Source organism: Pipra filicauda, unplaced genomic scaffold, assembly GCF_003945595.2.
Source record: "Pipra filicauda isolate LSUMZ 115617 unplaced genomic scaffold, ASM394559v2 scaffold115_size4368891_pilon, whole genome shotgun sequence".
NCBI lineage: Eukaryota > Metazoa > Chordata > Aves > Passeriformes > Pipridae > Pipra > Pipra filicauda.
Genome location: NW_024103607.1, coordinates 1,217,902 through 1,243,746, shown reverse-complemented (window position 1 = coordinate 1,243,746; position 25,845 = coordinate 1,217,902). Strand labels below are relative to the sequence as shown.

The following is a 25,845-nucleotide window of genomic DNA, read 5'->3' as shown; positions in this document are numbered from 1 at the left end:
CAAAGGATTCAGAGCCATATCCTGGAAAATATGATTGATACCAGATGGGTGTCAGACTTCTGTTAGAGTTGCATCTTTTCAACAATTGAAATGAAGGACTTTACTTTAGCAACAGGATCATTCCTTTAAAACACATTCACTGAGATCCAGGAAAAAAAAGAGACTGATTTTATGCAATTCTTTAACAATGGAGATGAATAATTTTCACACAGTTTTACATCACTGCTTTAAAGGAAAAATAATCCTTTAGCAACACAGTATGGACTTCTTTTCACTCTTGACAGAAAGCTCAAGTCTTGACGTGAAGCCTATGGGGTTTGCCAAACGAGAGTATATCACTGCTTGGAAAAGGAGGCACAAGAAAAAACACATGGGAATTTGTCAAATATATGCACCAAGGGGAAGTATCTCAACACTCAATCAAAACTTGAATGCCCCTAAGCTTCCCCACCCCTTCTCATTAAGAGGTGAACATTGCACCCATTTGTCTGAAATACGGTATTTTCTGCATGTGGTTGTAGAGGCAGCTGCAGTTGCAGATCCCTCTGTCAACAGTTTAAAACAAAAAAGTTAATTTTAGAGGTGTGTCATCCTCATCTCTAATTCTACCCAGCACACTGTATATAAAGAAAAGATCAGAAAACACATTTTGCTGAACTGGTTCATGGTTGTAAAAATATTACACTTTTTCTCATTCAGAAGGGCTGTGCCTTTTCGTGGGCCAGATGCTGGTTGGCATCAGCTGAGGGAAGCTACTGGTGCTGACACCTGAAAGGAAAAGAGCTTGCTGTGGTTCAAGTATTTTTTGCTGTTACAGGAAAAGGAAGACAAGACTCGTGTGACACCAAAGCAGCCAGTGGTTGGTGAAAGCAGCTGGGTGAGGACGGAGGGCAACTTAATTATTTTGATTTCAACTTTCAGAAGGGAATTCATGACAGGTGAATACATACCTCTGAAGGTCTTTGCACACACTTCTGAGCATGCTGCTGCTCCTACAGAGTTCAGAACCCGGACTGAGCAACACTTTCCCTGCAATTACACCTCTCATTGCCAGTACGAACTAATAACACAAATTGCAGAGTTTGGGCACTAGCATGTAGCGACTACATGTAGTGAACACAGCACTGCAGCTAAGCATGTCAAGCTTCTTAAAAGCTTAAACATGGCATAGATGAGCAAACCAAACATTATAGCTAGTCAAAAGTTAATGAGTTACATTCTTGCCCTCTTCTGGCTGATGGTATAATAATGGAAGAACGTAATAAATGAACCAGATAACAAAAAACCCACTGGCCTTTGCAAGACTTCCAAAGCAGAAAGCTGATGAAAACCATACAGACGTCTCACATGACTGACTTCAATCATTTATGTTGACAGTCCATTTATTCCTTTTTCCATTGCCACAAAATTTACACACGTACAGCTTACTCAGCAGCAAATCTCCCAGGTGCATTGAATGAGCAGATGCCTGCAGGTTTGCTCTCCTTGGCATGACACACATGATAAATTACATTTAAATTTAGAATTGGCAAGTACAAATCCTATGGCTCAGTTTCAAACCCTCTAGGATGTAAAACCAAACAACTTGGCACCAACTTTAAAAATTCATACAGCATATCTGTGAAGTAATACTGTATGCACCGAACAACTTGAAGACATCTGTACCATTTATAATTATAAATTGAACAGCCTAGGTGTTACCACTGTATCAGCTTACTTAAAAAGTAAGGTCAGAGTGCCCTGTAAAGTGGAACTGTGGATAGCAGATAATTATTAAAATACATAAGAAACTCATAATTTCAAAGCAATTTATTTGTATTTTTAATGATCAAGTGTGAAGGTGTTACTCCATGCTATTATGTATGGGAATGCAAAAAGCATATGTGGTTTTAAAGGGATAGAATACCAGGAAGAACAAAAGAAAAAGAACACTACACCTCAGAAGCTGGCTGATAAGAAGCAACTCCTATCTTCAGATATTTTACCCACTCCTCCTGGGTTGGAAGGTTGTTTCCCATGAAGGATCCTCACAGGAAGGAGGCTTAAGAGGGAGTAAAAGTATATATATAGAAACTGATTACTGTGCTAAGCACCTTCCCTCTTGCTTAGATTAACAAGGCAAAAAAACCTCAATTCCCATGCCTTTTTTATGCTCTATTTATTTTAAAAGGTAAAAGGTTCATCAGATTGATTTGAAGGAATTCTCAGCATGAACAAATGTTTCACAAGCTCTAGCACTATGAAACTTGAGTTGCATCACATACTGATAGATTAAACTACTTCTGTGCAGTTATATTATAGCTATACATTTTAAGTGGCAATTGTGAATAACAAGCATTCTATCACTTTTGGCTAGATAAATGCACTTGATGCTACAAGATGTTACATCTTTGCCAAAGTCTATGAGACTGATACAGAAGTGGCTTGTTTTGGGATGGAAACGTAGATAAATCAAATCTATTTAAAAGAGCATAACACTACTTTTCAATCCCCATTGACTTCTATAGAAGTTATGTACAAAATGCCCTTCTAAAAAGTTGTAGGCAGAAAGTAATAATTGGGCTTAACCTTCCTGGCTAACTTTACACACAAGCAGGAGGCAGCTGCCGGCTGAGATGCTGACACCTGGCGGCTGCCCTGCAAGGGCAAAAAAATATACTAACAATAAATTACTCTCAGGGCATTTTTAATTTGCTTGCTATACTCTTACTAAGAGAAAACTTGCTAATTTGTTCAAAATTGCCCTAATCCTGCTTTTTAAACATCACGCACAACTGAAATTCTCTCAAGTGGAAGAATGAAGGCAATCTCTCTGTATGCAGCATGTACATTTGTTCTTGCAGGTTGCATTGACATAAATGAAAGCTGACTGCTTGTATGAAACTCTAAATATTAGAGTTTAAGAGAATATTGCAAGCTTTTATACCTTTGCAAACCCAAAATAAAATAGTATGCTGTCATGCAATGCTTAAGTGATCTCATGTGATCCAAACAGACATAATTTAAATAACTTAATGCACTATTTTCTCCAAAATTCTTGCACCTATTCAGCACTGATTACAGAAAATATATTGATCATAGCTGTACACACTCTTTAGCAACACTTCATTTTGACAAACTTTTACAGTGGCTATGACAAACTCATTTTGATGAGGTAGCATTTAAAAGAGCATGTGTGAAGACATGCTGAATAGTTTCTGGTAAAACTTTTTTGTGCTTAGACAGTGGAAGACACTTTTGAGGAAGAGGAGACTGACCTCTGTACACTTTATAATCAATCGTTGGCGTAAGGGGAGAAACAAATGACTGAACAAATTCAGATTTGGTGAAAACTGGTCCAATTTCACCAGCCTTGAGATCACTGAAACTGCGTCAATTTACTCTTCCTCTCCCCTCTTAAATATATAAAATAGAATGCACAATAGATCCAAGAGGCATGAATACTTATAATCATTAATATAAAGTCTCCTTACCCCAAGCTTTTTCCAACATAGAAGCCAACTAGTTAAGTCTTTGGGCTTACTCACACATATTTTCCGTGAGAAGTGCCAGGATTTGCATTTATAACTATGTTGCATTTAGTTAGAATTTATGGTATGTTTCAATCTATAAATAAAATCCACATTCCACCAGTTCCTTATTAAAAATAAATAGAACACATAACTAAAGACTAACTGAATTAAGATAACCAAACATGAATTATAAAAGCATCTTTGGTTGTTTAATGTCTACATTAAAATGGTTAATAAAAAAAAACTGGAGGTGCGACACAGCATAGAGCAGCAGCCTGTCCTCAGCAATGCTACTCCTACATGTCCAAGCACTTCAAGAAGAATGAGGAAGTTAATCTCATTGGGAGAAAACAAAAAAGGCTGGATATAATCAATCTACACATCCAGGACTTAAAAGTAAAAACTGTAAGTCTGGGCAACAAGTTGAAAAAAAAAAAAAAAGGCATAAGTGGGTTTGTTTGTTTTTGTTTTGTTACAATTCCATATTAGGACAGATCCATGGAACTAACTTTTATAAAAATACAACATACTGCATAAGTTTTATTTAGGGATTTAATTTATATACCACAAATACTGCTTTTAATATAAGTACAATATAATACAGTTTTGTTTATGTAACTGCTGGTGTTCACTTTGGATCATGAACTGAATGGCATGCTGTGCTGTCACAACTTTAATAAAATGGCCTCTAGTTAAACTTCTCCAAAGTATAAAATCATGCAAAATCTACATCCTATATGATATAACCAGTACAATAATTGAAGCCAATAGCCTACAAACAGCCTGAACTATCTTCTGAGTTTGTTCTTGAAGTGTCCACAAGTCAGCCATCATATTCTTTAGGTAGAAAGGAAGAATTTCAGTTTTGTCTGCAGAATGTCATCACGACCACTGAAACCAGCAAAAATGTGCATAGTTTTCAGTTAACAAATCTTCATCACCCAGTGCAGTTCAGAGAGCATGTTTAGTCCATACTGACATGTCTGGGGTTAGGAAGTTTTATGTTTTCCTCCTGTGACTATTGGTCGTGCATATTCCACAAAATCATCTATTAGAACAGGCCACGCCCCTAAAGAGAAGTCAAGCAATTCAGAAATTATTCTATTATTATCAGCAATAAATCAGTGTAGTCTTTAAATATAAAAGATCAGAAGTTCACCTTGACATTTCTGGCCTCGTCTAGCTTTAACACACATGAGATGATAAAACACTTGAAAAAAGCACCTAACTACTGAATTCAACATTTGAATCTCTTCTTCCAGCACTAGTTCTTAAGACAAACAAAATGTATTTAAAGTATAAAAATCCACACCACAAATATAAACATTAGTTGATAGCAAAACCATGGCATTCTTGTTAGGACGTATTTCTGTACAAATGTCAAAACAGAATTAGAAAAAGAGTGTAAACTGTTTTCAGGTTAGCAAAAATTTTGTACAAACCATTCAGCTTCACTGAGAGATTTGTAGCATAACATGCTCAAATAACGTACTATATAATGGTGTGACAGTATCTTTACTTCTATTTACATATTACAGCAAACAAAAAACAGTTAACCTTCTTATCGTGACTGTTTTGGCAACAAGTATGACACTATTTGCAGCTAAAACTCTAAGGATAAACAAATTAAGACAGGAGGCATCAACATATTCTCTTGCTTGTTTATAGCAATATTTCTTAAACGTATTTATTTTTTAAGATATTCAGGTACTGCTTACCTTCTTCATCATAGTTGGACATATCATCTGCAATCATATTTCCAAAGTCTAACAAAAGATTCCAAGTATCTTTTGGAATTGATCTTTTATGATGTTCCTATAATGGAAGAAAAATGGTACTGTTCAATTCAAACTACTTTCAAATTCCATAGTAGCATTTTACATTGACATATACAGAAAAACACTTTTTACAAAGATTTCTTCATCATCTTAACAAATAACCAAAAGAATACTCAAAAGAGTCCTAGCTTGCTTCTTTCTTATGTTTAAATCTTTTAATTTAAACCTTTCTTCTGAAGTAAACATTCTGGTTAAATAGCTCTTCTGAAGTAACACACTTTATACCAGGTCATCTAGACCACTACTTGAAGTAGAGATCCACAGAACTGTCTGTTGTAACAAACTTGATCACATAGCAAAGTGGGCAAAAAACTTGCAGATTTTTCTTCAGTTACATCTATAGATCTGAATTTGGATGTGCTAATTTTATTAAGGCAGTTAAAACATAAAATGTTTTCACAAGTCGTCTTGATGAAACTGATACATTATTCAGTGATTCAAATAAATATACTGCCTAGAAAAAACTTCAGGAAAATATTTCAAAAAGTATACACTTCCCCTACTAAGCATTGAGGGACAAAATGCAGAAAGTCTTCTTATTTCTCCTAAAGTACAGATAAAAGAATAAATTGAAAAAAAAAATTAAGATAGATTATACATTATGTAATTTTTTTGGTAATTACACAGAAATGCAAATTTAGAAATATAGATGAGTGAAACATACCTTTTATATGAACATTTTTCAATTTCAGAGGTTTAATTTATGCATCTTTACTCCACTGCCCACAGAATTAAAATAGTAATAAAAAAACTGCCAAGATCAGTTCACAACTAGTAGCTAAAAAATTAGTCAAACTAATTACTCAGGTAAGAACTTTTTGCTTAAAATTAAAAGTTTTTAAAGTTAAATATCAATTCTCTTATGACTGACCTAAAAAGACTGAGTTTATTCATTAATACTACAAAAGTCATAGCATGGTAAAATACATGGTTGACAATAATCACAGATGTCTTGAGAATAAAGACAGCATCAGTGGAATCTACAGTCATGGCTTCCTTTTATGCAGAAACTTTCATATGTAGGAGGATACAGAATCAAGCAAGCAGAATACTCTATTGCTTTGCTACATCATTTTGCATTCTTCTCAATTGGAAAATTATATAGAGAAGATTTAATTTGGCTTGATTGAAGACTATTTTATATCAGTTTTCAAAAAGGAAAAAGTTCAAAGGAAATATTCAGATATCCTGTCTTTTTCTTATTGGAAGCACACAACCTACAACAGCCAGGCTACTGTAGACTAAGACAAGCAGTAAGGAATATGGTACATACTTACCAACAAAAATTTATTCCAAAGATCTAGAAATTTAAACCTTCCTGACAAGACTAAATTCCAATATGCAATTGCCATTTCTAAATCTGCAAGAGATAAAGCAACGCATGAATATACAGCCCGTTATAAGCAATAAAACCCTTATGGTTAAACTACTAATGCTACATCCAGTATATTAGGATACAAATGAATAACATTCATTTAAAATCACTAAAAGAAGTATAAGGAATTTTTTTCTACTCTCACTGAACCAAAAGGAGATAAACAGTAACGGTATAAATTGTGTATTGAACATCAAAGTCATTAAGACTAAAATATTTTTAATCTACAGAAATAGAACAAGATAGTTATCAATAACTCTGTCTGCAAATTAAAAAATAAAAATATATACACACACACACACAAATGCAGCAAATATTGATAGGAACACAAACATTTAAATCCACAGGTGTTAATTCCTCTTAATTTATCACATTTTATACACACTTGACTGTGAGGGGAATTTAAGGACACAAGGGGATAAAAAAAAAAAATCACTTGTCTGTGGCATTATGATTCTAGAGAACCCCTTACATCAATAATTCTCTTCTTCTGGAATCATTTCATAGATAAACACCTACACACAATACTGAAAATATAAGTCCAAGAAAGTGGCCCTTATTCTGCATCATGACCAGTGATCTGAGAGCAGAGTTTGAGGGAGGATACAGCACTGCCATATACTCCAGCAGAAAAGCAGGAGCAATATTAGATGCAGCTTAAGGGTAGAAAGGATGTTTCCTTGAAGGCCTGTTTTCATCTTCAGCAACTCACAATACCTAATGGCTTATGCTTACTGCTGTGCAACCACAAAGTAAAGCACAGCCTTTCTTAAACCACAAAAATATTTCAGCTTATGCTTTCAGGGTAAAGGAAGTGTAAACAGAATATAAAGCTTAACAGAAAGTACTGTCATAGCAGATTAAGACAGAAGCTTGACCTCCACCTGCAAGAAAGCAGCACAGATTTTGACACCATACATATCATGTTACAAATCAAAGGACACACTGTCACCTGAAATCAAGTTTCGAGAATGAGAGAGATGTTCCAGATCTTAACATAGCCATGTCCCTAGAGTACCTGTATCATACAGAGCTGGAGCCCAGATAAAGTTCAATAGTTAGGATGTAGAGAAATGCTATACACCTCTACCTGGCTATATAGAGACAGTGCTGCCAGTGTTTGTCCTACTACAGTCAGAGTGCTCTTCAGTATGGAACTTGTATTATGTCCTAATTATGTCCTAATAAACTTCTTTCAGTTTTTCCTATCTTTGCCACCATGCTCACTTTTCACAAAAAACAAGCAGAAGCAAGTAATTAATAGCATTTACTTGCCTCTTAGATACGCAGATTAATTATTCTTACCTGCTATCCCAAATGAAAAGCGAGAAATTCGAATAATCTTAAGAGCTTCTAAACTTCACTATGAAGTGACTGGCTTTGATCCCATTCACTCAGGCTTCTATATGAAGACTTAACCTTTCCAAGCAAACCTTGCAAATCTATCACATGACAACATTAAGCAAAATGCACTTTGAAGAAATAACACTTTAATAGCTGAAGAGTTTTTATACTTCTGATGGAAACATTCCTTGGAAAAATGAAGAAAGTACAGGTAAGGAAACGAAGATGGCTAAAGATGCCAAAAAAGAAGAGTTGAAAGGGACAGAAGTGATCACACTTCCTTAGTTTATCTGGGTGTTTGTGTCAAATTCAGTATTATGTTAAGGTGATCTTGATTATTGCAAAATTGTGAAAACACATGCGAAATTCTATCTTTAGTTGATACTTGAAGGGCACAGTACATGTGTGTGCCAAGGTATTCTCCTGCACAAAGATATAGGAATTATTTGCTATAATGTATGACAAATGCATATTCCACTGGGGATGTTGCTCTGCGGTGGCTGAAACTGGTCCACACTGGAGTTGCTCTCCCCATTAGGCACAAGGAAGAAAGTTCTGATCTTGGCAAAATTTGCCCAAGGGAAAAAATAAAGAAAGCCCATCTCCCACATCTGGTTCACTGTAATCCCACAAACCCACAAACTAACACAAGAGTTATTTGAACAAAAGGACTAGATGGGGTCATCACTTTTGGTAGTGGTGCCAGCTTATGCAATCTTACAGTACAGGAGAGAACTAGGCCTTCAGGTGTGCCACATTCTCAGGGTCTATGGCTACACTTCTGTTTGAAGACAATTCCCTACCTAGGTTGAAAAACTTCACACTGGAGGACAAAAAAAAGAAGATTTTTTTTTTTTGCTTTAAAGGGAAGACCTAGTCACAGAGTTCCAATTTTACATTAGGATGCTCACAGTAGTATCAATAAACAGCAATGCTGTGGAGACTGTATCTGCTACAATTAGTGCTGCACTAAGATATTAAAAAAAAAGGCCTTATGCCATTTGACTTCTGCATCCCCACAGGAAGATACTTTTGCAAGGCAAGAATTTCCCAGGCAGTCTTAGGAATATGATTTTCAATGCTGCATAGATATGAAGGCATTATTACAAATAAAAATCAAACTACAATTATAAAATATGCTGGGTTCGTAACAAAAAAATGTGCTTTCCACATTATAGACTAATAATTCAAGTTTTATAAATGGAAAGCAAAGACAGATGCATGAATCTCTAAAAACACACAGGCAAAGATCAGTTTAGAAGATACTTCATTGCTGACATCCATGTTCATATCCAAAACATAAAATGGCTAAATGGTTAATGTTTCAAGAACATCAAAAATACCACATCACTACTGTACATTATACAGTGGTTTGAGCTTTCCTTTCACCCTTTTCCTTTCAAAATATTTTCAATGTCAACATCTAGCGAGTTGTAAGTCATGCAGCCCCTTAAACAATCAGCTTTTCAGTCAGAAATACAGTATTTTGCATGCAGTATGATCTATTCTGAAACATTAAAGCCTCATTCTAAAATTGCTTTTCAAAAACCTCAGCCTCTTCTACCCTGAACAGAAAACTGGAAGTGATAACAAAGAGCATAATTAACGCAGAAGGAGAAATATATTATCAGTTAGACAGCCTGTGTCTACTTTCAAGATTTGATCAAATGCTTATTTTGTTAACAAAGAAAAAAAATCATTATTAGATCGCTGCATAAATAAAATAAGAATCAAATTAAGTTCCTCATGCCTTTAATATGATTTTGGATAAGGGCAATGAAATCATTGCATGCAAGAAATCAAGGAAGAGTGAAAACCAAAAGAGAAATCAACAGATAGCAAGGAACTGGCTGGAGAGTAGGATTTGTGACGAACATGAAATGCAGTTCATTTAGACCTGCTGTGCCAAAACCGCACTCTGGGATTGCAGCACTCACTCATCATCCTCTGCCAAACAGACCTTTCCAGCTCTCAGCCTGCCCTACCAACAAGAGCTGTTCATGCAATCATGTTTGAAACTGTTAGAATGTTATCATTAATTCACCTAAATTACTGATCTAACTTTTCGACACTGTGTCAAAATGAAAGCAGATATGGGAACAATGGAAACTGGTGTCAGTCTATCTCAACAACTGGACTATCACACTGCCAGACTATCCCACTGCCTGACCAATAAACATCAAAGAAATACTTGCAAGATTCAATGAGTTACTCATTTCCTTGTTTCCTCATCTCTGAATGATTTTAAGAGTCTTCTTTTGCCTCTAAATTAAGAACATGGACACAAGAATTAGTTTCTCCTTTCCTAATCAGCAAAATAACAAGAAAGTACCATCAAGATTCAACCCAAAAATGTCCCACCAAATTCCCAGAAGCTTAGAGAAAAATAGCCTTTATCTGCAACTGGAAGTTCCCCCACAGAAGGAAGAGAGAAGGGGAAAAAAAAAACCAAACAACAAGTAAAAGGTACAATACTGATACAGATCATAGCTAAACTCAGGATCCTGCCGAGCTGGATCCACTCATCCCTGTAAAGACATTAGCAATGAGTTTCTCAGTGCTCTACGTCAGGGGATGTATAATGCACAGTGTCAGATTAAGTGCCTGTAGTGGACAAGGAAGAGCAGTAAAGCACAGCATGGGGATTTCAGAGGAGCGCTGCAGGAATTGAGCAGGGTCTGACTGTGCTCATTAGCTCTATCTCAGCATCTGCCACATTGAAACAGGCCGACCACATGCAGAACCTCTCATGTTTATTATCTTAAGCATCAACTGCACAAAAGCAGAAACTGAACTGCTTTGGAATGCAAGCTAGACTTAGAAGATGGCTATCTAAACATCAGTTGAGTGAGGCCTAATGAACCTGACTGTAGCCAGTTTCAAAATCCTTTTGCCTCTGCAAATCTCAGCATGTACAATTCAGATAAACTACAACAGATGCCTAAAAGATGACTGGACATGTATTTCCCAAATAAGGGCCAAACATGAGTAAAAGAATCAATAAAGCATTACTAGAACTGGCAGTTATGCTACGTTTTTGCTGCTACTGTTGGTCTTTTTCGATCAGAGCACCTCTTTTATACCAAGTTTCTCTTAAACTGATGGCACTTTCAGCAAGAAAAATGTGAACAAAAATAAAGCAAGTACCATACACACAAACCAAAGCCATTGGAACACCTAAAATACAGCATTCATAGACCTCTTTCAAAATAAACATGAAATTCATGTTGAACTTGCTCAACGTCTTCCATCCACTGACTCCTACAAATAGCCTATGAATGGATCAATCTAATTCTTCACTGAAAGAGGAGGAAGTTTTGGTAACTAGGTAGGTGGGGAAAGAAAAATAAAATAGAAAAAAAAAATCCTTCCCTAACGTCCAAGGGTCTCTTCAAAGCATCTTGAGATACTGCTATGACAAAAGCCAAAGCTGATGTTGCTTCAATTAAAAAGAGCACATTATACTCATCTGCTCATAGAAGATGAAACCTCCTTGAAGTCCACATACCGGATGCAAAGAGAGTCATTCTTCTGGTCTTGAGGTAATATTTGATTCAGTCTGAATGCCCTCCTCATCTTTCATCTCTTGCTTGATCCCAGGCAACTGGCAGAGAGAAGGAAGCACAACCTTTTGAGCCAGCAAGCAGGCGAAGGGATCACAAAGAAGTGATGAAGGACCAAATTAGCTTTTTGTTTCCATGTTGAAAGATGAAGACCATGAAAGAATGCATTAAGCTCCTCCTGGTGCTGAAACAAACTGTAATAAACTCCTGAGCATGTCTTGTTGAGGGTCAAAGGGAGACCCATTAAGAGAATCACAGCAAGTATCAGGTTCAAAAAAAGAAAAAAAAAAAAAAAGATGAAGCTAAGGCCTTGTTTTGAGCTTGAACAGTGGCCTTAGAAAGCTGAACGCCTCTGTATGCAACGTGAAAAAAGACCTATAATCCTGTTCTTCAGTACACTTATCAACCAAGAGCTAGGATACAAAATTTCACTCTGACTGCAGTAGAACAGCTAAAACTTGGGAGTGGAAGGCGAGATAAACCTCTACACATCTGCACCATGCAAAACTTAAAGATTTATTGTACTATATACAGTAGTGAGAACATGAGAAAGCAGATTAAACAGACAGAATCACAGTTATCCATAATAATTCTTTTTAAAGTCTCCTGGCAAACCAGATCTTAACAAACTGCCCCTATTAAAACTCAAAATATATAGGAAACATGCAAATGAAGTTTAAGATAATTAAAAATTATGTATGCCAGATCCAACGTTCAGCCATTGAGATGGCATTGCTGTGTTGAAACCTAACTATGTTTTTTTGACTGAATTCTGTCCACCACTTGGAGAGCCACAGTCTTAACAGTTATAAGCATCCATCTTCTTCTTCGATAATGATCAAATCTATTCAGATTTATCTGAAACACACTTGACAGTTGGGTGCTGAGTAACATGAATAAGAACATCATTTTCTGCTTAAAGAAAATTATGGTAGATCTTATGCACTGTGCTTTTGCCTCCTGTATCTCACTACTTACACGAGCTATCACACTAGGGGAGTGCTACTACTTTTATGTCTATTTAAACAGCATGTGTCCAGACTGAAATACACTACTTGGTAATATTAAGGTAATAAAAGTAAATGGAACATTCAAGTTGGATGAGACTATAGAGAAGTCCCATAGATATAAAGAGAAATAAAAATTCCCCACTATCACCACATGAACTGTGGAAAAGAGACTCCTATAAAAGGCTGTCCTATTTCTAGGAACGAGTATTGGTATACCGAACTCTGTGACTATTTTGGGGAATGACAGAACAGATGCAACTTTATGTAATTAGAATCCTCTCCAATAAATTAAGGCAGAATTTCTTACACTGGTTTTGAGGGGAACTGCAGAATAAGAAGAAATAAAAAAGCAACAGAAGACAGGCTGTTCTAAAAATAAATAAATAAAACATAAAACTACACTCACCCGCCCCCCCCTCCCCCCCTCCCCACTGAAGACTGCTTTCCTGGAGCAAAATCCACACTGCTTTCCTGGAGCAAAATCCACACTGCATTATGAAGACAACTGTGTCAGGTGACACCAAAATTGTTCTATCACCAAAAAAGAACCCTCTAAGAAGGGCTTCTGTGCCTTCCCACTCCCTTACAAATGGCAGCTGGTATGATAAAAGATACTACGTGTCCTGCTGATAACCCTGGAAAGAAAAAAGTCTGGGAAAGAGATATTTTTTTCAAGATATGCTCCAGGCAAAAAGATTCAATGAAAACTGACAGTTATTTCAGAAACAACTGTTAGAAATTCAGTCTTAAAGCCCTGCTGCCCAAAGCGAACCTAGATATGCTGAAATTCATCTCAGTATGCTGGAGCAATCTCAAACTGCTACCTACCATCTTTGAAACTTCATAAAGGTCAAAGAAGTTCTAGAAGAACCTCAGTCATTCTCAGACAAACTGGGAGAAAGTAACTCGTCCATGGAGTATCTAACACTGCCCAATACTTAAATAACTCAGACGATACAACAAAGGAAACTTTTACTAACTTTGCAACTTACACAAAACCTGAAAAAAGCGTAGCATGGTAGAAGACAGGATTAGAATTCAACATTATTTGGACAAACTGAAAAACCACTTGGAAGTAAATAAGAAAGATTTCATTAAAGAGAAATCATATAGCTAGCGGGAATAATCAACTGCAGAAAGAAAAGATCAAATTAACTGGGAGCACTGCACTGCTGTAGAACACCCAAAGTAAAACAGACTGCAAACTGCAGACAGTATCAAACAAGTAAACTTAATGGGATGCAAAACAAGGAGCAAAATATCTAAGGCACGTGGAAGATATCTGGTTTGGTTGGGTACTACAAGATGGAAGATCAACTGGATTGCAAAGGAGGAGAGTTGGAGAACAAAATATCAGTATCAGAGAGCTACGAGATAAAATTTATCATGGTGACGCCTAAAGGCATCGACACTAGTTGGTTATACTCAGTCTAAGGGAAGGCACATACATAATTGCCAAATACTTACTCACTCTAAGGGAACATGCATTCTACATGTTTGGTCAGGTAAGTAGTGAATTGGAAAATTCAGGAACAGAGATTTAAGTTATACGCTAGAAAAAGAAAGAAAATAGAAATCTAACAATAGGTTCAAGCAAGCATGGACATAGATGCGTGAGACCTGCCATCAAAAATTTAAAATTATATAATGTCAAGGCAGTGGCTCCCAAACTTTTTCAGCCAGAGGACCCCCACCAATCAGACGTCAAATCTTGCTGATAATTACTGAAACTGAAAAGGCAAGTTAGCATATACTGCTAGCATATCACTGAGCATTTGGTTAGAAAAACATCTGCAAGGAATGGTTTTGGTAGATATCAGTCCTGTCTGGCAAAAGGGAAGACATTATAGAAGTGTTTCTCTGTCTGTTAAATTTAAAGACCACCTGGCATACTAAAAAAGAACCTATGAATCACTGTATTTCCTGATGCTTTTCCAGGGAGATGAGGAAAAAAAATAAAGTAACTGCTGCTTACCACTTCTTAAAACAGCAGAAATAGATTTTAAAAAAGTAATCTGATATGTATTAAAATACTGATGGAGCAATGAACACGACTCATATCCAAAGCATTGCTGTTTGAACATTTTAGAGATATTTCAATAATTTCTTATAGCTTCAATATGCTAAGATAATAAACATGAAAAATAATTGTTTAAGTCAGTCTGCCTATCACAGACCTATTTCTGGTAAGTTTTCTTCTCAAGAGTTATTTCTGTTAAAAAAAAAAAAAAGATGCACTAGCATTTACTTTCTTCTGCTGATAACTCCTAGTGTAAGAAGGAACTTAGGTGCTCTATGCACAAAAAGTGCCATTCTTACACAACAGAGAAGACAGCCTTAAAAATGAAAGGACCTCCAATATTGAATAAACAGAAGTAATGGAAAACAAGTGAGTTTCCTCCTCATGTCAAATAAAGGGCACATTCAGTTCTTTAGATGTCCCATAAATTCCAACCTCAGCTGTAATTGACTTACCTTTTCTGCAGTTGGAAAGTACTAAGCTTTGTTAATGAAGAGTAGCTAAGGGACTACAATTCCAACCAGCCTCACAGAACCACTATAAAACTATTTGATTTTTCTGTCATAGAAAGTGGCATATAAGTCATGACAGAGTGACACAGGTAATGAAAAATGAAACTGCTGCAAAAAATGAATAAAAATATAAAGTGGGTAAAATATAAAGTGGATGCCCACAGTCTAAGAAAAAAAAATACAAGGGAGATTATTCAAAGTAGTTCCCAAGAAAGAATGTGGGACAGGCGCCCCTGGTTGATGTCTAAAGCAATATTCTGCTCCTCCATTTCACTACTCTTCCAATAGTTCTTGAGAAAAACATATTTATAAACTTGCCAAGTAATACAGACACAGATTTAAAGTGACTATGCTAAAAACCAAACCAAAACAACAAAACCCACAAAAAACCCCCAACAAACAACTTCCTCTCATCCACAGCACAAAAAGAACAGTGATGATAGTACAGTGCTATTATATCCAACATGCAAAGCAGTTTAATTCCTTCCTACACAGCGTCTTTTGAAAGTGGACATAAATTTGATGAGATAGTGAATTTTATCTTACTGTTTCTTCTCATCTATTCACAACTACATTTGAAGAGAGTAACAGATTTGAATTTATTTTAAATAATACGTATGAGTTTTACTCCAGCAAAACAAGATATGGACTGGGACAAATCTCAAACTTTATAAAAATAATAATTTAATGCTTTTTAAACTGTATGCCTATTTTTATTTGAACCACTTCCATAATATTATTTTTCTAAACTTTATATGAAAATTGTGAGCTAAAACTAAAAATTCTTAGAAGAACAGTAACTTTGGCCCAGAGTTTTCTTCCTCTTCCTGAGCTGATATGACATCTTGTTTCAGTAGTTCTGAACAAAATGGGAAACATGAAGAGCTGATTAGTTCAGTATTTAAAAAAAAAATAAATTTGACAGGTCTCTAAGAACTGTAGGAACGTTTTTTTGACAGAAGGTGAGAGAACGTCAATATTAGCAGAAAAAACCATTAGGTTATCTGTACCAAGGGGACATTAAAGAAGAGATTAATTGAAACAAGATAGGAAAGAAGGAAAGTCAGTGAAAGAAATCAATAATGAATTTACTATATACTATCACAAATGAGAACACTGTAGTACTGGAAGCATTTGGAATTGACTTCACTGACTGTAGATATTTTCTTGATTTTTTCTACTTACCTAGACCTTTTTGTCCAGGGTTTTTAGCAAAGTTAAAAGTAAACTGATAAAAATCTTTGAACTTTGTTGGATCCTTTAGCTCTTGTTCAAGTCTTGGCAATAGAGCTTTTAGTTTTTCTGTGGTGTCACACCTGTTCAAAAGAGGTTACATTATTTCCAAATACTGAGGATTTCTTTTTACTCCCCCCCTCCCTTTTTTTTTTTCATGTTTTAGTTTCAGAGTAAAACAAAACAGTAGTTAAGATAAAAACAGAATATCTTTGTGGACAGCATTCTTAAAAATATAAACATTCACATGCCTTTACTAAGGAATTTTAAGCAGAACATTGTATACCTGCACCCATTAAGCACACAACACAAACAGGATTCAGTGGTTTAGCTTCCTTTCTGTCCCTTCATGAATTTATGAACAGATGCTATTCTGTTCTTAAAGAACATATAGGCCTCACTGAAATCAGCTATCCTTTCCCCCTAGACAGCTCTTGTAACACAACTGTTTTGCTTTATTCTAAATAGATATTGCTTATTCCCTGCTCTCCTAAACAAAGAGCTGCACACTGTGTTTAGAGTTCATCTTAGCACTGGAGGACTTTCCACCAAAATGAACTATTATTTGCAGTCATTCTCTCCCAGCCATAGAACACTTGAGGATAAAACCTAGGAAAAAAACAAGGCTTTGATGATAGCCTGAAGGCCGACAAACCATTTAACAGCCTGGCATAGGCAAGCTAAGACAGAATCAAGTTACTGAGATTCTAACAGAGACACATCCCTGAATAACACGACTGAAGCATTTTCAGTGAATGCACCTGACCTGACAAGACACCAAAGAAAAAGAGTTTTCCCCATGCCAAGGCATCAAATGAATATTCACAGTTTACAGGACATTAGCAATATCTTGAATTGTACCCAGAAACTCAAAGTGAAGCAAGCAGATTTCAAAAGAAACAGCTATCATAACTAACATGGTACACCTGAAAGTTTTCTGTAGCTAAATGTTTGTATTTATTCTAAAGATTCAAGAAAAAAAATTCTATTAAAGGGTGGGTAACTAACAAAAATCTATAAAATGCAAATGCAGTTTTAACTGCCATTGCACAGTACAGATAAAAATAAGTACCTTTCTGGCCTACATCAGTACCTGGTGAAAAAAAGATAAAGAATTCTGCTAACAGTACTCAACTGAGAATTTCAGTTTCCCTGGGACTTGATCTAGTCAACAAATATACCTTCCCATATGCATCCTAAAAATGCTATATGATCTACGCCTCAGGGAATTTCTTTTCATTCAAATGTTCACTTATGTTCATGGCTAAAAACCACAGACGCTGCACCTCCAAGTATGTAACAAAAATCATTCCAAATTCTCAATAAGTGCTTTACCAATAAGTGGCAAGCAGACATGATCATCTTAGGCTCCCAAGAACAGTTTATTGTGTGTTGGGAGAGAAAAATCACAGACCTCTATGAACCGTGTCAGAAACAGTCAGAAGAACATAGCAGCAATGTGACAATAACATTACAAAACAAAAGTCAATCCAGAAGTCACAAGTGGTTTAGCAAAACCTTTTTAATCAGTTATATTAAAAAAAAAAATAATATGGCAACCTTTAATATAAGGGCATGAGCACTTGATTGCTGTCCATGGTTAGAAAATCATTTTTCTTGTAATTTCTACCCAAAGCTATCTAACAGGAAAAAAATAAAGCAGTGGACTTCATAAAATATGAAAAATTATTTCATCAAAATTTATTAATACCTAAAAAGGAAAGTTTAAAAGTAAGTCAATAACTGATGAGGTTGGTAACAACAGACTGCTGGGACCCCTGCTCAAGAAACAACCATCACATTTGCTAGGAGTTGGTCTGTTGTAGAAAGGTGCCATTCTAAGATCAAATGAAATTATTTAGCTACAAAAAACATGCACTAGTAATAAATTGTAATTACTGACCTATTCAATGCAATCTGTTAGAAATAATTTTGACATCTCTATATGTTAGAAATACTATATTAGAAATACTACCCCTCTTGCAAGGAAAAGTTACACACAAAGTATTATTTTATGATGATACATACTTGACTTTATTGTCAAACAGAGGCAATGTTTAACCTCAAAGTCTCTTATTCAGAACAGCTCCATAATCCAGGAAGGACATTTTTTTTAATCAGTTACATAACAGTCAGACTAAATAACTTTTTCTACTACCAATGCCATCATTTTAATTTCAATTTCTCATATATATTTTGTACAAATGAAGTATCTAGTATAAAAGGCAATATGGGAAAAGCATGGGTGGTAAAACAGGCGAAAAGAATAAAAGGTCCATTCAGTGGTGACAAGGTAAAGGGAAAGAAATGAAGATTCTTTTCTGTTTTCCTATTTCTTTTCTGCTTTGACACCAAAACTTTTTTTCCCTTCATGTACCTCCAGTGACTTCCAGTTTTTAGCAGCACACAGTCCAACTCAAATCCTTAACACAACCATGCATGTGTTTACTATGAACTACATAAAAAGATACGTGTATCTGCCTCCCTCCCCTGCTGTACAGGTAGAAATTGCTTTGCTCTTTCCCCTGTTGTGGTCATTCTTAAGGCTTTGCAGTAAAGCACCAATTTAAGGAAGACAAGACACTACAGGCATTTAACACCTGTTAAGCTTGGCACCAGCCTCACCAGCTTTTTAAAGCTTTACACAATTTAACTGAAAATGTTTTAAATGGAAACCAAACTCAGGCCCTACATTATGAACTATGCAGAAACAGATACTTACCCCAACTCTGTCATACCATCAACAAATTCCTTTTTACTGAATTCACACTGAGTAGCTGCCCTGAATTTCCATGCTACAACCAGGACACTGATACTGGCTGGGTCCAGGCTTAAATCATCACAAAACTGCTGAATCCCATCAACGCCAATTTTATTTTCATCTTGTGGGTCTGCAGTTCAAAATACAAAGAGGAGAATTATAATTACTTACAAAAATATTTACAAATAATAATCTGACAACTCTGATGTGCTGCATAGCATAGGTCTTCATTTTTTCATAACATTCACAAATGTTTTCATTTGAAATCTAATTAATTTTAAAAGTACCTCAAAAAGAATCAATAAATATTCTGTGAACTTATTTAGAAATTGGTTTGCAACTTTCTCCTAAACTCATCAGCTAATGCCAACAAAACAGTTTTGCTTTCTCTCCATAATGCTCTATAAAATATTTGGGGGGGGAAAAAAAAGCAACCCAAAATCAAGCCCAACAAAAACACACATATCATGTGACTCCACAGATTCTTTTTCCTGATAGGGACATATGAGTATCCACTATAACTATGTTTAAAGACCACATTTAAACATTTTTGGTTTTCACTTATAAGTCATTGTTCGAACAATGCCTTAGCACAACAAAAACTTTAGCTAAACATAGCTTAGGAAATACTATGTTTCACTACTACTAAGCAGTACCTTTCTGAATGTTGGAACCGCACTTCCTAACTACCTATGTCAGGGTAGATGTCTTCTAATAATTCTGTAACAAAATTCTCTCTTAACCCTCCCTACCCCAAGCAAACAACTCCTCCTGCATGTAAACTTAAATAATTGGAGAGGGGGGGGAAAAATGAAACTACAAAAAAGAAAATAAAATTACACCTTTAGTTTTTAAAGCTTGACAGTTTACAAACCACAAAACTGTGTCTCCCAGCTTTTGATAAGAAGACATTTAAGCATCATAAGTTGGGCTTTATAGAAAAACATCCCTCAAGTAAATTTAAAACTAACTCCTTAAACTGGTAAGATTTTCAACCATGCTATTTTCAAGTCCTGATCCAACAAGTTGATAAAAAAAAAATCAAGTCTAAATCGACTTTTTTTTAATTTTTAATTTAGTTCTTAAGTTAAGATCTATTTTTTCAGCCAATACTACAGTGAAAGAAATGGTAAATTCCAGAGAGGAAGTTAATTTAGCAAACAAAGACAAAGACTTATACCCATTAAACAAAGAATTACACCCATGGTATAATTCAGGGACCTTTGATCCCAAATAACAAGAAAATGTATCTGTTCAACTAGTTCTAAGACGTGTAAAACACATTTCTTGTATATTTGGGGAGTAATTGAAGAACCAAAGGTGAGAAGTGCACTGTGTTGCAATCAGTGGAAAAAATTCAGAAGGATTTCAACAAAGACTGTCCCTATCATGTTTCGTTCATCCAGGTAACTACAAACAAAAATGAAATTGTTGTTTTAACAGAGTTGCTAGCTGAACAGATAAGAAAACTAACAAAAAGACAACACAGAAAATGAAAGACATTTCATCTCAGATTTCAAGGATAGTGCAATATTGTATAGGCCCTGTAGAACAAAGGAATTCCAATGACTCAGGTTTAAGCCAGATATGAAAAAAGGAAAGGTGCTTAACCAAAACTTTTATTGTCTTCTGTCAAATATTGTGAAGTTTTTTTCAAGTTTACAACTTTAAGAGTTGAAGTGCCAGAACTGCAAAGGTGTGCTGCAAACTTAAACACTGACATAAAACTGACTTCCACAAAAGTCAAATGGTGCAGTTTCCCACTGCTAGAAAATGATGAATAACATTTGTGATAATGTTTTTCCATTATAGATATTCTTAGCAGCATTTAAGAATTCGAATATATATTTTTGACCCAGCAATCTCCAAGACTGACATGCAAGGAGCAAGCAAAGATTTAGATACATGTATGTGTTATATATATGTAAATATATACATATATTTAAAAACCGAAAAAGGTTCTCTAAGTTCACAAAGAAAATGCTATAGCCTTGTTGGTTCTTTGTCCCTAAACAATTAATTACCACAAAATAACGGAATATTAAAGAATCCATACACTTAAAATAGAACAGATGATGTAAAGAGGAACAAAAGAAGTGCAAACAATATCCTAAGAACAGGATAAAGCATATACGAAGCATGCCGTATATTTCAAGTACATGAAATCATAGCTGAATAGTGGTTGAGTCCATGTTTTAAAACACAAGATGTATGGATCTTAGCAGGGGCTGGCATGATTCCAGCCTGCACTGCTCCAACATGTCGATGGCCACAGTTCAGCAGGCACTATAATCTGGATCATGTACATTCTTATATTTACATGGCTATATTTTCCTTACATTTTTTCTGTTCTTTTTTAACAATGCTGTAAAGTAAAATATGGAAAAGGAGTAACTCTGTCTTTAATCTACTTTCCTTTACTTCATATAGAAATACTACTGTCTTTGAAAATAATTAACTCCCCCAAACATTACTGTAAGAACAACATGTATTATTTTGTCATGGAAAGTTACAACATTTACATATTTAAGAGCAGTTACTGGCAATAAATCAAATAAGTTGCGTAATTAACTTTGCTACCATACATAGCTGACACTTTTTCCTCACGATTGAATTTAATTTTCTACTTTCAAGCTCTACAGGAATCTCTACAGAAGTTGCGTACTGCCCCCTAAGAGCATTTAAAACCTTTTTCATTCTTATCTCATTACCACAAACATACAGAGAGAAGCAAAAGCTAGGAAGTTTTACTTAGAAGTCCTTAAGAAGGGCAGAGGGAAAAACAGAAAAACCACCCAAACAAAATAATTAGGAAAAGATACCCCAAAACCCATAACGAAAACCCCACAAGCCTTACCTTTGTATCGATTATACAGTTGTTCTAATTTCTTCCTGTCTACTGAATTTTTCATGGATTCTTTGTAGTATAAGTCTGGATTCTGGAAGTAGTTGTCTGTTGCGACTTCTAGTTTCCATTCATTCTGTGTTAAGCAGTATATAGCAGTCCTTTCACCAGCCTGGGTAAAGGCCATAAACTGGCGGACCTTGTCCTTCTGAGACGATTTAAGCTTATGCTTTGGGATGCAAAAGAAGTAGGAAAGCCAATGAAGCTAATCCAGAAGTTTGTTTCAGCATTCTACTACTAATGCCTATCTTTAAAAGGTTTTAGTTGTCTTGTTGATGACAACTTTCACTTCAGAATTACAGGAAGACAAAGCCTTGTTCTTCTGCAGTTAAAAAGACACCATTTTCTTCTGAAAATTGAAGTGACAGCATCTATATATACATTTTTAGCAGCACATATTCTGGCAGCAACAAATTTGTATTTCTGCTTTATTGCTCACATATGCAGAAGTTTTTCTGTTCTGTAACAGCAGTAAACACAAGTTTCATCATATAACAATATGGTTATCTTCTGAAAGACATGCCTAGTGGTTATAAAAACAAGAAATTAAAAACATACAACTTATAGATTCTCAGATTCTGTATGAGTCCTTCATACATGCAGAAAAAATACTGAGTTTTCCTAATATTTTCCTAGCAACAATGAACAATACAAAGTTTAATAATTTTAAGTCAACAGCTGAAAAAGGCAGAAGCATTTCTCACATAATTACGTTAGAACACATTTCAAACAGAATACATATGACAAAAAGAAAATAGATGAAGCGGACATTTCAGAGACTGCTGAATGTGACAATGAGACTATAAAATTGCTGTAAATGTGATCTAAAACTTTAATTAATCTCTGAAAAATACATTTATACTATTAATACATTAAACAACAAAACAGCCTATTATAGCAGTATTCAGGAACTAATATGATGTTTCTCTCAGTTGCAACAACCATACTGACATAACATCCCCAAACTTCTGGAACACCTAAGAAGTAGAAACAGGTAATTTACAGAGACCAAATTTGCTAGTAACATAGTTCAACGTTATTCTTTACATGAAGTTAGAAGGAGATACCTTAAATCAAACTCTGTTTTTTATTATATTCTGTACTTTCCAGCTTTGTTAAACCATACTTAACACATGGTCTGGGCCAACAACTAAGCTGAGAAATCTAAGTTCTTCAATACAGCCTAAATCATCAGATATAATGGAAAATTTACTGGTCTCCTAAATATCAAGGACAACTGAATCCTGACTCAGTGTGCAGTAAGCAGCAAACAAGTAAACTGAAAGATGGTCCTGTGTTATCTGTTGTACACATATGGATGGTGACATCTCAACTACAGACAGTCCTGAGACAAGACATACATCGTGTAAACAAGATAAGGACCTTGGTCGTTCCTACAAGATTTTTCAGTTTAATATAATAAGAAACATACAGAGTTTCTTTTTATACAAGAAACGTGTACAGTGGGGAAGAAAAAGCTGCAAAAATACAACGTATTTTGGTAAGAAAATAATCAATAATCCTTTGACTGCAAGCTCTATGTAACCATGACCCTGCCTCCAAATTTTCATTAAAGTCTAGCTATGGGAGTCTCTGCACCAAGATCTTCCTTAGGTACATAAACTTGTTGTGAGCAACGAACTTACAATCACTTCAAAACACAGGTCTCTGCCAACAACTCCAAAACAAACCCCACGTCCTCTTTCAAGCCTAGTTAAGGTGCTTAGGGATATTTTCTAGCTGCGAAATGAAACATTGGGTTATTTGAAGGAATCAGCGATAAGAAATACACCCGACTCCCCAATCCACTACTCTGCCACGTCGTACGGTTCCTGCTGCTCCTCTGCGCCCCGAGCCCTGGGCAGCGGACACGGGACCCGCCACAATCCCTGAGGGGCCGGGGAAGCTCTGGGAGTCCTGTCTCCAGCGTCACCTCTCGCTGATGGCACCCGGACAAGGATGCGCACCTCTCATCCCGGTACAGACAGCTCAGTCACCTCTCCGAACGCCAATGACACCGCACCGCACACCCCAGGGAAGCGCTGGAGCCGCTGCACCAGGCGAACCCCTCCTTCCCAGGGCAGCCCCGGCCGCTCCCCGCCAGCCCGGCCCGGGAAGGGAATTTGTACCGCACCTTTCCGCCTCCTCCAGCTGCACCTGCCACGTCCCCCAGCGGGGAAGGGGACAGTGGGAGCGAGGGACTCGGGACTCCGGAGACCTGCCCCGCCAACCCGAATCCCAAAAAAGGGAAAGGTACGCGCCGCGCCGGCTGCCGACGCTCGAAATACCCGCGGCGGTGCCCGGCCCTCTCCCTTCCCCCGCCGCCCCCGGTGACCTTCCCGGCTCCCGGCCCGGCGGAGGAGGCGGCGGGAGGGCGACTCCGCACGGGGTGTGTGTGTCTCCCTCCATCCCCGCGTCCCCCACCCTCCCCGCCTGGCGTCATGCCCCCTCCCCGGGCAAGGCAGCGGGAGCCGGAGCGGTGGGAAGGCGCGGGTGCCCGGGGGCTGTTCCGGGGGTTACTCGGGACTCTCCCCCGTCCCAGGTCCCCCCGCCTCCCCTCCCCCCGCTCGCACAACCTACCATTTTATTACCGGCGCCCCCACCAACTTCACCGCCCGGCGCCGCCTCCCGCGCAGGCGCGCACCGGCCCGCCCGCGCCGCCTCCCGCGGCGAGCGCTCCGGGCACGGGCCGCGGGGGAGGAATGCGGGGCCGCAGTGCGGATCCCGCAGGGGTGCCCCGGGCAGCGGCGGCGGCTCCCGGGCTGTGGCTCTTCTGTTGCGGCGGCTCCCGGGCTGCGGCTCCGACTACAACTCCCGGCGTGCGGCGAGAGGCCGCGGTGACGTTTCCCGCCCGCGAGGCGGCGCTCGGAGCGCGGGTCCCGCCCGGCGCTGCGCCCGAAGGCGCCGCCCCGGCGCTCGGGCACCGGCGCGGGGCCACGGGCGGCCGCAAGGACGGGGCTCCTCAGCGCCCTTCGCCAGCGGCCGCCGCCCCCTCACCCCCCCGTGCTCACCGCGCTGCGATCCCACCCTTCCCCCGCTGCCGCCCTCTCCGTCCCTCAGGTGAGCGTCGCTGCCGGGAGTGCCGGGCGGGGCGGCCGCCGCTCCCCCCGTCCCTCCGCCGCCATGAGCGGGCAGGAGACGGGCCGGTCGCACCGGCGTTCTGCTCATCCTTTTCTGTGCTCCCTGCTCTTCCCCAGGGAGCGGCGCCGGGAACTGTCGTGGCGCTCGGGTGGGACCGCGCCGGGCGGAGGTGCCGGGCGGGCACGGCCCCGGCTGCCCTGCGGCTCCCGGGGAGGAGCTGGGATGGGGAAAAGTGGTGGGTGGCGGCGAACTGGCAGGTGTGGAAGGACCTGCAAGCGTTTTGGAAGAGAGGGAACGGGGTTTGCATTGGAGGCAGGGTCCAGTATCGCCAACTTGATGAAATGCGGTGCTACAGTGTCGTGGTCAGGGATTAAAAACGGGGGAAGATGAGCTGCAATCCATCAGGAAGAAACTGCGCTTAAATAAGGACTCTAAACGATAGTAGTTCCCTCTGATTTGGTACTTACTGATGCACGGAGAGGAGTGTTTATTTTTGTTGGGTTTTATTTATTTTTTATTTGCATTCTGCATCACATAATTTATTTTGGTACGTGAGAGCTTTTGAGCACTGCCTCAGATGCTAGTTTTCTAGTTTTTGCTAGCCAAGTAAAAAACACTGAAACAAAACTGTCCTGTGTCTGAACCACGTTGCTAAGTTTGTGCAGCACAACAGTGAGTGAACTTTGCTAGT

At 37.9% G+C, this 25,845-nt stretch overlaps 2 protein-coding genes across 7 annotated transcripts in view; one reads left to right on the top strand and one right to left on the bottom strand.

Annotated features, from left to right (window-relative positions):
* Nucleotides 1–1,364: 1,364 nt before the first annotated feature.
* On the bottom strand, nt 1,365–24,943 carry DCUN1D2 (defective in cullin neddylation 1 domain containing 2). 2 transcript variants are annotated; one of them, XM_027743429.2, is made up of 7 exons: nt 24,654–24,943; nt 22,026–22,242; nt 19,130–19,298; nt 16,360–16,490; nt 6,628–6,710; nt 5,231–5,327; nt 1,365–4,581 (listed from the first exon to the last, which is right to left on the bottom strand). In XM_027743429.2, exons 1-7 carry the CDS (start codon nt 24,654–24,656, stop codon nt 4,502–4,504), a joined length of 780 nt encoding a protein of 259 aa, XP_027599230.1. In that variant the 5' UTR covers nt 24,657–24,943; the 3' UTR covers nt 1,365–4,501. The 2 variants fall into 2 exon arrangements, with proteins under 2 accessions (XP_027599230.1, XP_039240491.1); XM_039384557.1 differs by having other exon boundaries at nt 22,026–22,533; nt 24,654–24,940.
* Nucleotides 24,898–25,845, top strand: part of TMCO3 (transmembrane and coiled-coil domains 3) — a 32,752-nt gene continuing 31,804 nt past the window's right edge. For 2 of the 5 annotated variants that reach the window (XR_005564769.1, XR_005564771.1), the window contains exon 1: nt 24,902–25,133. The gene's annotated coding sequence lies outside the window, so the exon portion shown is untranslated. Of the gene's footprint in view, nt 25,134–25,845 lie in introns of all 5 variants that reach the window. The other 3 variants (XM_039384548.1, XM_027743424.2, XR_005564770.1) reach the window with 3 other exon arrangements.

Coding starts and splice junctions, on each gene's coding strand:
- DCUN1D2 (XM_027743429.2), bottom strand. Junction 5,328..6,627: donor TTTGGAATAAATTTTTGTTG/GTAAGTATGTAC, acceptor CTTCCATTATAG/GAACATCATAAAAGATCAAT. Junction 4,582..5,230: donor GTCCAACTATGATGAAGAAG/GTAAGCAGTACC, acceptor ACTTCTCTTTAG/GGGCGTGGCCTGTTCTAATA.